Source organism: Micropterus salmoides, unplaced genomic scaffold (assembly GCF_014851395.1).
Source record: "Micropterus salmoides isolate LMB-PRFRI ecotype aquatic unplaced genomic scaffold, ASM1485139v1 Ms_hic_scaffold_3, whole genome shotgun sequence".
NCBI classification, from domain to species: Eukaryota; Metazoa; Chordata; class Actinopteri; order Centrarchiformes; family Centrarchidae; genus Micropterus; species Micropterus salmoides.
Genome location: NW_024042261.1, coordinates 32040950 through 32053614, shown reverse-complemented (window position 1 = coordinate 32053614; position 12665 = coordinate 32040950). Strand labels below are relative to the sequence as shown.

General features: G+C 38.9%; 1 protein-coding gene across 1 annotated transcript; it reads left to right on the top strand.

Annotated features, from left to right (window-relative positions):
* The first annotated feature begins 4766 nt into the window (after positions 1 to 4766).
* On the top strand, positions 4767 to 12490 carry LOC119883470 (mitochondrial ornithine transporter 1-like). The gene is made up of 8 exons (XM_038694120.1): positions 4767 to 5431; positions 5655 to 5725; positions 6535 to 6793; positions 9518 to 9658; positions 9751 to 9926; positions 10033 to 10191; positions 11364 to 11520; positions 11971 to 12490. Exons 2-7 carry the CDS (start codon positions 5671 to 5673, stop codon positions 11483 to 11485), a joined length of 912 nt encoding a protein of 303 aa, XP_038550048.1. The 5' UTR covers positions 4767 to 5431; positions 5655 to 5670; the 3' UTR covers positions 11486 to 11520; positions 11971 to 12490.
* Positions 12491 to 12665: the final 175 nt, after the last annotated feature.

Genomic DNA, 12665 nt, shown 5'->3' with positions numbered 1-12665 from the left:
TTTGGATGATTTACACACTTCGTACTTTAACGAACTCCTCCTAGGGATTTAGTCCGACCGACTTCAAATTTGTGCTGTGCCTTCTAAAGGCATTGAAGATGAAAAGTTGTGCTATTTGCGAGTTTTCGTCAATGGGTGTGTCCGTGGCGTGGCGTCAGAGATCAAGTCTTCGCCATGACACAGGAAGTTGTTGTAACTTCAGTGTACATGCTCACATCTAACCAAACTTTACGTGCTTGATAACTCTCCCACCCCGTATGGAGGACCGATCCTGACACAGTCAGAAATAAATACAGAAATAAATAAATGCTCAATAAATAAATAAGCATCCAATTAAATACACAAAAAAATAAAGTAAATAAATAAATGTAGGTAGTAATTAAATTATACAAGGAGACATAAATGTTATATTTTAATTAGTGCCTTTACTTATTCACCTTTGTTATAATTACCTTATTTGTTTATTCAACTTTATTTATTACTAATTTTTTTAATGTATTTATTTATGTGTGGTTTTAATATTTTTGTCTGTTTTATTCTTCCTTTGTATTTATTTACCTTATTTATTTTCACCCATGGTATTTATTTCTGCCTGTCTTTTTAAATTTTTGTATGCATTTCTGCCTCATTATGCAAATGAGGAGGGGCTGTGTCTCAAGGGGTCATCTTCTCTGCTATTGGTGGACCAGTCAGACAGGAGAGCTCCTACTCTGCCTGCAGACATCAACGATCTTGCCCCTCACACAGTCAGATGGCTTCCTTCAGTGCGCTGAGGTGTTTAACAACTCTGAAGACAATACTACCAGCAATGTCTTCCTTCTCTTTTCACGTAGACGCTCCGACAGACAGTGCTTTCAGTTTGCTGCATGCATGGACACAGAACTGCGGTATAGGGAGAAGCACACGGTCAGCTGGCTGCAGCTAAATCTGGAGTGCACTCGTATTCAATTCTGTATGGTAAATTCAGTTTTAACGGAGCAGAGCGAGCTGACAGGCAGAGTTAGAGACTTTTTCTGTCGTTTCTCTCTTTACAAAGACGCATGTTGCAGTCAGAGTCTTCTCTGAGATGCGAGCACGACATACAACACAATTTATCAAATTACACAACGGATATACAGTATGAAAATAAGATTGATTGGATTATACTCACAGGAAGTATAAAACCTGTTACATGGGTCTATTAAAAGTAAAGTAACACAAAAATGTCAGGGAAATTACTTTACTTAGATTTAAGTATTGCAGTTGTACATTTGAAATACCTTCCTACCTTTCTGATAGGAAGCCTTCTTGAGGTGGTATAAAACATTTCTTCTTATATTCTGATTTGAGTTGTGGACAACTATGACCACATGAATTAAAAAATTAAACATTTCACTGCCCAAGTAAGCTATAACACAAGTCTTGTTCATTAGACTACATGCTGTACAGTATTTGTACAGATTTTGTCCCAGGATTTATTATGCATTTCTTCTTCTTCGTTGCATGATTTAGAATAATAAGGTGAGAAATGGGTCTGTTCTGAGTTCATCCTGTACTGCAGCAGCTAATAAAGTCCATTTAATCCCATAAACGCTTTTCTTTTAGGCAGGCTGGAGCAGAAAACAACTCACCTTTCTCAAGTTGTACAGTAATGTCACATGTGTATGAAGGTGGATCAAACAAGCTAATCTTAAATGTCAAAGTAGAGAGGAGCCTAGTAGGCCTATTTATTTTCATTCATTACACAATATGAATAAGCTATGCAGACAGTTGTAAAGAAAGAACATCTTTTTCTTCTGTTCTCTACTTGTTATAGTTACACAGTATTAGGGGTGTGGGCTGTATTAAAAGTATCCACTGTTCTCCCATGCTCTAACACACAGTAACGATGAAATGTGCGCTGTTCTCACATTCTTCCTCTGTATGTACACATAAACAACAAGGCAGGGAAATACAAAAGGAATTTATTTTATTGTTCAGTGTACATGCTCACATCTGAAACAAACTTTACGTGCTTGATAACTCTCCCACCCCGCAGACATCTACACGCCAATACCGATTTATATTCATAGTGGCAAGTGCTATGTAACTCCACATAGGGGACACAGGAAGAGACATATAGCACCTTCATGCGGCGTCGGAACCGCGTAAGAACTTCACAGCCGCACCGGCAGAGCTCCAGAATGTGCAACTCGGCCGGCTCAGACGCGGACGCGCTACAAGTGCGAGGGCCCGCCCAACGCTGCTTGCAGCTTTAATTTATTACTAATTTTTTAAATGTATTTATTTATGTGTGTGTTTTAATATTTTTGTCTGTTTTATTCTTCCTTTGTATTTATTTACCTTATTTATTTTCACCCATGGTATTTATTTCTGCCTGTCTTTTTTAAATTTTTGTATGCATTTCTGCCTCATTATGCAAATGAGGAGGGGCTGTGTCTCAAGGGGTCATCTTCTCTGCTATTGGTGGACCAGTCAGACAGGAGAGCTCCTACTCTGCCTGCAGACATCAACGATCTTGCCCCTCACACAGTCAGATGGCTTCCTTCAGTGCGCTGAGGTGTTTAACAACTCTGAAGACAATACTACCAGCAATGTCTTCCTTCTCTTTTCACGTAGACGCTCCGACAGACAGTGCTTTCAGTTTGCTGCATGCATGGACACAGAACTGCGGTATAGGGAGAAGCACACGGTCAGCTGGCTACAGCTAAATCTGGAGTGCACTCGTATTCAATTCTGTATGGTTAATTCGGTTTTAACGGAGCAGAGCGAGCTGACAGGCAGAGTTAGAGACTTTTTCTGTCTGTTGAGTCTTCTCTGAAGAGGGCAATGAAGTCTCAGTAGTACCCGATGCGAGCACCACATACAACACAATTTATCAAATTACACAACGGATATACAGTATGAAAATAAGATTGATTGGATTATACTCACAGGAAGTATAAAACCTGTTACATGCGTAACACAGTAATGTCAGGGTAATGACTTTACTTAGATTTAAGTACTGCAGTTGTACATTTGAAATACTTTCCTACCTTTCTGATAGGAAGCCTTCTTGAGGTGGTATAAAACATTTCTTCTTATATTCTGATTTGAGTTGTGGACAACTATGACCACATGAATTAAAAAAATTAAACATTTCACTGCCCAAGTCAGCTATAACACAAGTCTTGTTCATTAGACTACATGCTGTACAGTATTTGTGGACAGATTTTGTCCCAGGATTTATTATGCATTTCTTCTTCTTCGTTGCATGGTTTAGAATAATAAGGTGAGAAATGGGTCTATTCTGAGTTCATCCTGCACTGCAGCAGCTAAAAAAGTCCATTTAATCCCAAAAACGCTTTTCTTTTAGGCAGGCTGGAGCAGAAACACAGTAACGATGAAATGTGTGCTGTTCTCACATTCTTCCTCTGTATGTACACATAAACAACAAGGCAGGGAAATATAAAAGGAATTTATTTTATTGTTTGGGTACATTATTGTTCAGTGTACATAATCACATCTGAAACAAACTTTACGTGCTTGATAACTCTCCCACCCCGCAGACATCTACACGCCAATACCGATTTATATTCATAGCGGCAAGTGCTATGTAGCTCCACATAGGGGACACAGGAAGTGACATATAACACCTTCATGCGGCGTCGGAACCGCATTGCAAATTCACAGCCGCACCGGCAGAGCTCCAGAATATGCAACTCGGCCGGTTCACACGCGGACGCACTTACAAGTGCGAGGGCCCGCCCAACGCTGCTTGCAGCTTTAATTTTCATTCTTTTCTCTAGTAGTCTGAGGGACCAAACATTGAGCTTTTCTCTGACAACTGCTTCCTTGGGTCTGAAAATAACGTTCACCAGTAATTGATTATAAAATAAAAATTGGCCTATTGTTTTACACGTTTCGATCAAAGATTATTAATTAAATCCATTGCTTTCCCCCACCTCTCTAAAATTGGTGTTTGGATGTATGCCTAATAAAAAACATAGTATTTTTGTCATCCCTTTGTTTGATAAAACAAGGGGCCTAAATATAGTTTTTGATCATTCATCTGTATAGTTTTTGATAATTCATCTGCCATCTGCCATTTCTTGGAGATGTCAACAAGTTATTTTTTTATCATGTGCAACTTGAGTTTTGGCTTGACAGCAACCCAGTAGGCTACTGCCCCCTATGAGTAGGCTTAACAGTTTCTGAATTAATTATCCACCCAAATAAATACTACTATTAGCCTACTACAGCCAATAATCATAGCACAACATAATATTAAGTACAGAGTATACACTGTGTTTGGAAAACCTAATAACAAATTCCAAATGACACATTTTCCCCAAAGTGATGGTACTACAAAGATAAAACAGGGCTACATCTTAAAAAATAGGCCTACTGATTATACAATAATTTTGAAAATAAAAACACACACTTTTAAAGAAAAGGTTGATTTGATTTTTTTACTTGAAAGACACAACAAAACACAATGCTGGTGGTTTGTTGGACTAGAAGCTGCGTCTTCAGCCAACTGTGGCCTTTATTGACATCTTGTGGCCATTGTCTGCCATTACAACGGTACGAGACGAAACAGGTGTAACAGCAAAATCTGTGACCCATCAGATTATGTGACCCAAATGGGAAGTAAAAATCAGGGCTTTGTATCTAATGGGTCACAGATTGTGGTGTCACACCGGTATCTAAACTCTTCCGCATTCAGCTCTATATTTAGTCGGCGTAATAACACACTGAAAGATTTTTTTTCATCACTAATGCGCTATTTTGTTTCATTTAGTTACTTATCAGTTAGGCTACTCTGGGCTGTAACTTCACCTCTCAAATAAAATGCATTGTTGTTCCAACAAAACAACAGCGTAAAGACAGTTAAGAGTTCAGAAATACGTCGCCTACAAAAGGTAGGGCCTATTAGTTTAACAATTAAATACGTTTACATTACGTTTAAATATATAAACGTAAAGCTTATTAAATATAGGCCTATATTTTTGTCAGCTCTGTCAACAGCGATCAGATGATAGTGTAACAGTTATAAGACAGGAAGTCCAGAGATTATATTAATGCAACAGCCTATTAATATCTCTAATTATGCTTCGATTCAAAATGTATTCTTTCCTGTTTAATTGTGGCTTCCTGTGGAGAGCATGACGCAACTCCTTGTGCGCTTGCTGTGGGTAAAGTGTGCACCGGAGACGAACTGTCGCAACAGTAGACGTTGCTAAGAAAACGAAAGCACAGCCTACATTAAATGCTCACGAGGAGACTTCACTTGGTAGGGGTGTAGTTAAGCCTATCTATTTGACAAGGTCGAGCTCATCGCGTGTGGTGCTAAGTGCTGACAGCCGGTTGTACAATAAATGTTTTCATAGTTGCTCTATGTAAGGGAACACACAAATATTCTGATCCACACGAGTGAGAAACTGCAAGACACCGAGGAGACCTACTACAGGTGAGAATGAAATGTGTACGCATCTGCTTCACAGAAATATGTTTTTTTCCTGCCTTGTTTCTGTGGTTTTTAATGGTTTAGTTCTATTATGACTTTATTGTACTTTTATATCTCAGCAGATTTTTACAATACAAATACAAGCACTTTCAGTTTTGTATTTGCATTTGAATGTGAAGTGATAAAGCCAAGGTTGTTAAATAACTATAGCTTTTCGGGTTCACAGCATCTTTTCAATCATTATGGCTCCACATCCCCTAATCCAGCCAATTATTGACTTCTCAGCTGGAGCAATAGGTGAGTTTCCCTTAATTAATCAGCCATATCTATCTATCTATTTATCTATCTATCTATCTAACTATCTACTGCAGTAACAAGTTCTATACATTAATTTGAGTGTTTCATCTCTGATTTTCTTTCATGGAATTGTTGTTAAAGTGATACACATTTATATCCTGTTGTGTAAGATAACCACTGAAATACACACCATTGAGATTGTTCCTTGATAAATTGTTTAATAGGACCCATACAGCTCTACAGACAATTTTGGCTTTGGCCAGGAAGAAGTTATGGGGTCTGCAGCATTAGTTTGTATAGTGTTCAGTTGTGTATCTACAAGGTCATATCCAAAAACAAAACTCTTGTCTGGCTGTATTTCTAAAGGCAAATCTCACCCACTGTTTGTCTGTGTACTAATGTGTATGTAGTTGTAGTATGTAGTTTAATAGAAATAATATTGAAATTGTAATATCGCCAAGTGCAATATCCAAATCGCATTTTTAATGAATGTATCACAACTCAACGTACCATTATAAACTAAGCATTGTGGTGCAACAGAGATGCCCCATACAAATCATATTCTACAGACGTAAGGGAACTTGCTTGTTTGATATAGACTCCAGCAAAAAACACATCATAATTTAAAATTTTATTTCAGTGAAAATAAAATTCACCATTCCCACTTACAATTGCAATATCTGTCAAAATAATTGCAATATAATTTTTTTTGCATATCGTTCAGCCCTAATGCATGACAATAAAAAGTGTTCAAACTGTTCCCTGGAATCTGCCTTGGACACAAGATATCTCTTGAAATCCTTCCTAAGGTGGTACAGCTTGTGTGCTGAGTGGTCAGCCGTTTGACACCACAAAGGTGAAGATGCAGACGTTCCCCACCATGTACCGCGGCTTCATCCACTGCTTCACGTCGACCTTCAGGCAGGTGGGACTACGTGGTTTCTACAAAGGCACAACCCCAGCCCTTATAGCCAACATCAGTGAGAATGCTGTGCTCTTTGTGAGTTATGGTCGCTGCCAGGATGTGATCCGCTTTGTGTCCAACACGGATAAGGGGGCCGATCTCAGGTTTGACACTGACAATTTTGTGTAATTATTTGTGTATCCATTAGAAGCTCCATAACTGGCTGTGGTGATGAACATTTCGACATACCAATATTGTGTGACATAACAGATATTAATATGAAGCAAGACTGTAGTTGTATAGCTTAGTTTGCAGACCATCAGTGTGACTTCTTAGAATCGTGTTGGTCATACATTTTTTCTGTTACTGTTATCATTTACAGTGGGGGAAAAAAGTATTTGACCCCTTGCTGATTTTGCAGGTTTGCCCACTTACAAAGAATGCAACAATCTACAATTTTAATCATATGTACATTCTAACAGTGAAAGATAGAATCCCAAAGCAAATTCCAGAAAATCACATCATATGAATTTATAAAAATTGCTAACCATCTGATGAGGAAAAACAAGTATATGACCCCCTACCAAACAGCAAGTATTCTGGCTCCTACAAGCCAGTTAGTCTTTCTTTAAGACACAGCCCCAATCCCAACCAATTATCTACATCAAATACACCTGCCTCACCTCGTTACCTGTATAAAAGACACCTGTCAACACCCAAACAACCAGCATCCAACATCACCACCATGGGCAGGACCAAAGAGCTTTCTACGGACATCAGGGACACGATTGTTGATCTGCACAAGGCTGGGATGGGCTACAAGAGAATCGGAAAGCAACTTGGAGAGAAAAGATCAACTGTCGGTGCAGTTATCAGGAAATGGAAGAAGCACCACACCACCGCCAACCTCCCTCGGTCTGGGCCTCCACACAAGATCTCGCCTCGTGGGGTGTCCCTGATCATGCGAACGGTGAGGAATCATCCCAAAACCACAAGGGGGGAACTGATGAATCAACTGAAGGCAGCTGGGACCACAGTTACAAAAGAAACGGTTGGTAACACACTACGCCGTCATGGATTGAAATCCTGCAGCGCACGCAAGGTCCCCCTGCTCAAGAAGAAACATGTATAGGCCCGCATGAAGTTCGCCATTCACCACCTGGACGACTCAGAAGAGGCCTGGAAGAAGGTGATGTGGTCAGATGAGACCAAAATAGAACTTTTTGGCCTCAACTCAACTCGTCGTGTTTGGAGGGCAAAGAACACCGAGTACAACCCAAAGAACACCATCCCCACCGTCAAGCATGGTGGTGGCAACATCATGCTTTGGGGGTGCTTTTCAGCCAAGGGGACGGGACAACTCCATCGTATTGAGGGGAGGATGGACGGGGCCATGTATCGTGGAATTCTGGACCAACATCTCCTTCCCTCAGTGAGAGAGCTGAAGATGGGTCGAGGATGGGTGTTTCAGCACGACAACGACCATAAGCACACCGCCAAAGCAACAAAAGAGTGGCTGAAGAAGAAGCACATCAAGGTTCTGGAGTGGCCTAGCCAGTCTCCAGACCTGAATCCAATTGAAAATCTTTGGAGGGAGCTTAAAATTCGAGTTGCCAGGCGACAACCTCGGAACCTGAATGATTTGGAGGCTGTCTGCAGGGAGGAGTGGGCCAACATCCCTGCCGAAATGTGCACAAACCTTGTCACCAACTATAAAAACCGTTTGACATCTGTGCTGGCCAATAATGGCTTTTCTACAAAATATTAACATGCTGTTTGTCCAGGGGGTCAAATACTTGTTTTTCCTCATCAGATGGTTATCAATTTTTATAAATTCATGTTCTGTGATTTTCTGGAATTTTCTTTGGGATTCTGTCTTTCACTGTTAGAATGTACATATGATTAAAATTATAGATCGTTGCATTCTTTGTAAGTGGGCAAACCTGCAAAATCAGCAAGGGTTCAAATACTTATTTCCCCCACTGTATATCCTCCCCACTTCCTTCAATGTCTTCCAGGAATTGGTCCACACCCTGTGCAGTAAAGTGTTTCACCATGCACTATTGTGCAATGCTACAGTCACACAATTCTATATCACTGAATGTCTTTGGGGGGCATTTTGAGAACTTAACAATTACTTTAGAAGTTTTCAACCATGACCCTATTTTCCCATGTTGTTGTGGCTTATTGGGGCAATAGTTCAGTCCAATGTTGAGTGAGCGCACTGCGGTCTGCAGTAGCGAATCAGGGCTACAATGGAATACTTGCAGGCAATTGTGTCCCATCAAAGTTTGCCCACTAAAGTGGTTGCTTTTGCCACTGACAGGCTCAGATTGTTGTTCTTACGTGTCTGACAACATTGTGGAAAGGATCCTTTCAGAGACAGACCTTTTTTAAAATTTAAGATGCTTTTTGCTTGACCAGAAACATATCACTCACAGTAAAGATAATAAAATGTGACGAGGAAGGACATGTTTTTTGTAAATGGATGTAAAAAATATTAGATGGAAATGACTCTCAATCTTAGGAGCACATTATTCAGAGAAATTCTCGGTGTCTAGCCAGTCCCTTGACATTTAATGAGAAGGTGACTTTGTCTACTGAAGACTTTTTGTTTGAGATAGAAACAATTCTATCCGATCTGGACCAGGAAATGTAAGTGAAAACTATCTTTAGTACATTCATAGGATGCTTTTTCATTTAGTGCACTTAATGTGTGTCAGAGCAAATTCCCTCTTATTTGTGGTTACGAGAGGAAAGAATTTATGTTTTTGTCTTATATGTAAATGTCCTGAGTGAACCTAAAGACTAAGGTATTCTTCCTGTAAGCACACTAAAAATCTTTTATTATTAATTCTTCTTATGTACTCTTTTTAATTTCTCATCAGTGATCTTCAGAAGGCATCCGCAGGGTCTTTAGCCTCCATCTTCTCCGCTATGGCAATATGCCCCACCGAGCTGGTGAAATGTCGCCTGCAGGCAATGCACGAAATGGAAGCATCTGGCCAGATCACAAAAGGACCGAGAAGGTAAGCGTGACTTACAAGTGATGTTGGAAAGAGCAGGACACGTGGAGTTTAAGTTTATACACATTTGACTGTGTTTTGTGGTGTGACTCCAGCACAGTGTGGACAGTAGTGAAGACAGTGTTGAAGACAAACGGTCCCCTGGGTTTCTACCAAGGACTGACATCCACCATTGTGAGGGAGATACCAGGTTACTTCTGCTTTTTTGGGGCCTATGAACTGTGTCGGTCCAAATTTGCACAGTACATGGGCACTGACAAGGACAGTATAGGTATGGTTAAATTATTTTCCAATAATATTTAATGAGTCATTATGCTGTTTTTAATGTTGTCATGTTTCTGTGATCTGCTCCCACAAAATAATTTTGGCCTTCGCAGGTATTCTTCCACTCATGTTCAGTGGTGGATTTGGGGGAGCTTGTCTTTGGTTGGTGGTTTATCCCATAGACTGTGTGAAGTCCAGGATCCAGGTACACTCTTTAACTGGGAAGCAGAAGGGCTTCATGAAGACCTCCATCAGTATCATGCGCACTGAGGGTAAGATTTGAACATACATTCTAAAATTGAAATTAAATATAGTCTTTGTGAGACATTGTATTTTATTTAACTTGACAACAATGAATGAAAACACCATAGCATATAAAGTACAGTATTAAAGGTGTCCTACATGACAGCAGCAAAGCATTCTGAGAGAGAAATTTTAATGTGTCGCACAACATATAACATGCAAAACATAAAAATTTTAAAAAGAATAGTTTTCTGAAGGAAGTTGAAGCGTGCTCACAGCTGAAAATTTCCAGTTGAAATTATTGAAATGGTTGAAATACTTGGAGTGTGTCAGTTGAAATGCAGTTTGTGAAGCAGAAATGGAGATTACAATGGAAGCCCTGAAAGAATTTGAAGATTCAATTTACGTGTAAGCACTAAAAGCGTTGAGAGCAGATGAAATCATCAAAGTGTCAAATTGTAATCACTGAAAACAAATGAACTCTCATTAAAAAGTAAGTGCTGAAAGCAGTTGAATTATGAGTTGTGTAACCAGTGACAGCGGTTGAAATGTCAATTAATGAGTAAGAGATGAAAGCACTTGAAATGAAAATGCGTATTAACAGGACAGCAGGTATGTATAGAAATTTAAAATGAATAATCTGGCCATAGATCCATACATTCATTGTGGTTTTTTATTTATTTATTTAATTTTTTTACATGAGTCAGATCAGATTTTCAGATACTTTATTTGGGTACTCATATCACCACATGAAAGCATCAATATAAAGAAAGCATGTATTTGTTGAATGTGTCTGTTTCTTTGTGGCCTTAAAGTAAGCGGTAGATCAGTTATACATTGATATATTGTTCATGAATCCTATGGTGCTCAGATCAGGATAATGGTGCTAATGGGGTCACAGGGTGCCAACAAAACATCTCAACAGAGCAGGCTCTATAGGGCTATTTTTATTTTTATTCTTATCTAATACTTGTAGAATTTCTTTAGAAGTACATTTGTTGGCCTGATTTAGATGATAAATTAAGGGATGAATTTGATATAAACTTGTATAATGTAAACTAGGGCAGCTGAAGTTTTTAGACTGCTGGTCTGACTTTGACGCAGTGTGTGGTTGCATCCTGTTACTAACTGGCCCAAGCTGGGGACCTGACTCATCTATGGGGAATGACCTGTGTAGCTGTTTGACTCTGTCGTCCCGCAGGGTTCACTGCTCTGTACTCTGGTCTGACTCCTACCATGATACGCACCTTCCCTGCCAACGGAGCACTCTTTCTTGCTTACGAGTTCAGTCGCAAGTTCATGATGGAGAAAGTTGGTGCCTGAGGTGGAGGATCTTTACACTTGAAGCAAATCTTCTGGTAAAGCACAACCATGTCCCCTTTATTTTTTATTGTGTCTTATTGTTAGCCTGAAAAAAGACCAAATATTTTGCAAATATTGCTTGGTATGCCTATATTTGAATATACTGTAAACAAAATAAACACTGTGTCTATACTGTGCTGACCACATTTTAATCTTAACATCCATATGTCTTAATTTAATACTTTGTGAAATAGAGTACAGAATAGTAAAGAATATGAACAGCTTTCTTCCCAGAATGAATGCTCATCATTTTTAACCTTAGGTTAAGTTGGAGAAATTATAAATTCAATATAAAAGATAGCTGAAAATTGGACTAAACAAAGCTGCAAAAAAAAGACAAAGAGTAAAAGTCAGATTTAAAAAAAACGTGTAGGTCAAATGGTTTCGCTTTGACTGATCTGTAACAATGACCTCTTAATGTTTCTCTTTTTTGTTGTGTGTCACAGTGACAGTAAGAGAAGTAGGATTAAGCAACTGCTGAATTATGAGTAATCCAGCATGATGGAAAATTAAACAGATGTGGTCATCCCCCCCAAATAAAAAGGCTCACACATATCGATTTTTGCTGTGCTTTTGATTTTTTTTACTTCCATTAAAAAAAAAAAAAAAAAAAAAACTAAAAAATGATCCTGGTTGCATTTCAAACTCATCAACTCATCAAGGACAAAGGGAGCCTGTTGTGTTGTGTGTAGTGTTACTGTAACAACATGATTCACATTTACTTTTGTACTATAAGCAGTGAGCTGGCTTTATCATGTGACAGTACATTAAAGGAACTTCATCCAAAAATTATCGTAACAAGCAGCTCACATGCTGGTTCTTATGATACACATACACTGTGTACTGTGCTGCTTCACATCAAAGAAATTCCTTTTTTTGATTTTGTAGTCAGGCTGTTTAACATACTGTAATTATGTAACCCTCTGTTATACAACACTTTGCAATAAATATAAAATTGATGATGTATATTTTTTATTGTATTTTGTACATTTCTTTAGTAAATTGGTGGTAAATTGTGTTTATTTGTACATTCCTTCACCTCCTTCCTTTACTGTTTTCCTCTCTGCCTCACATTCTTTGTCTGTGTATTTCCTCCTCTCCTGTTTAGGATAGATTTTAATAAATTTCCAACAAAAATCTC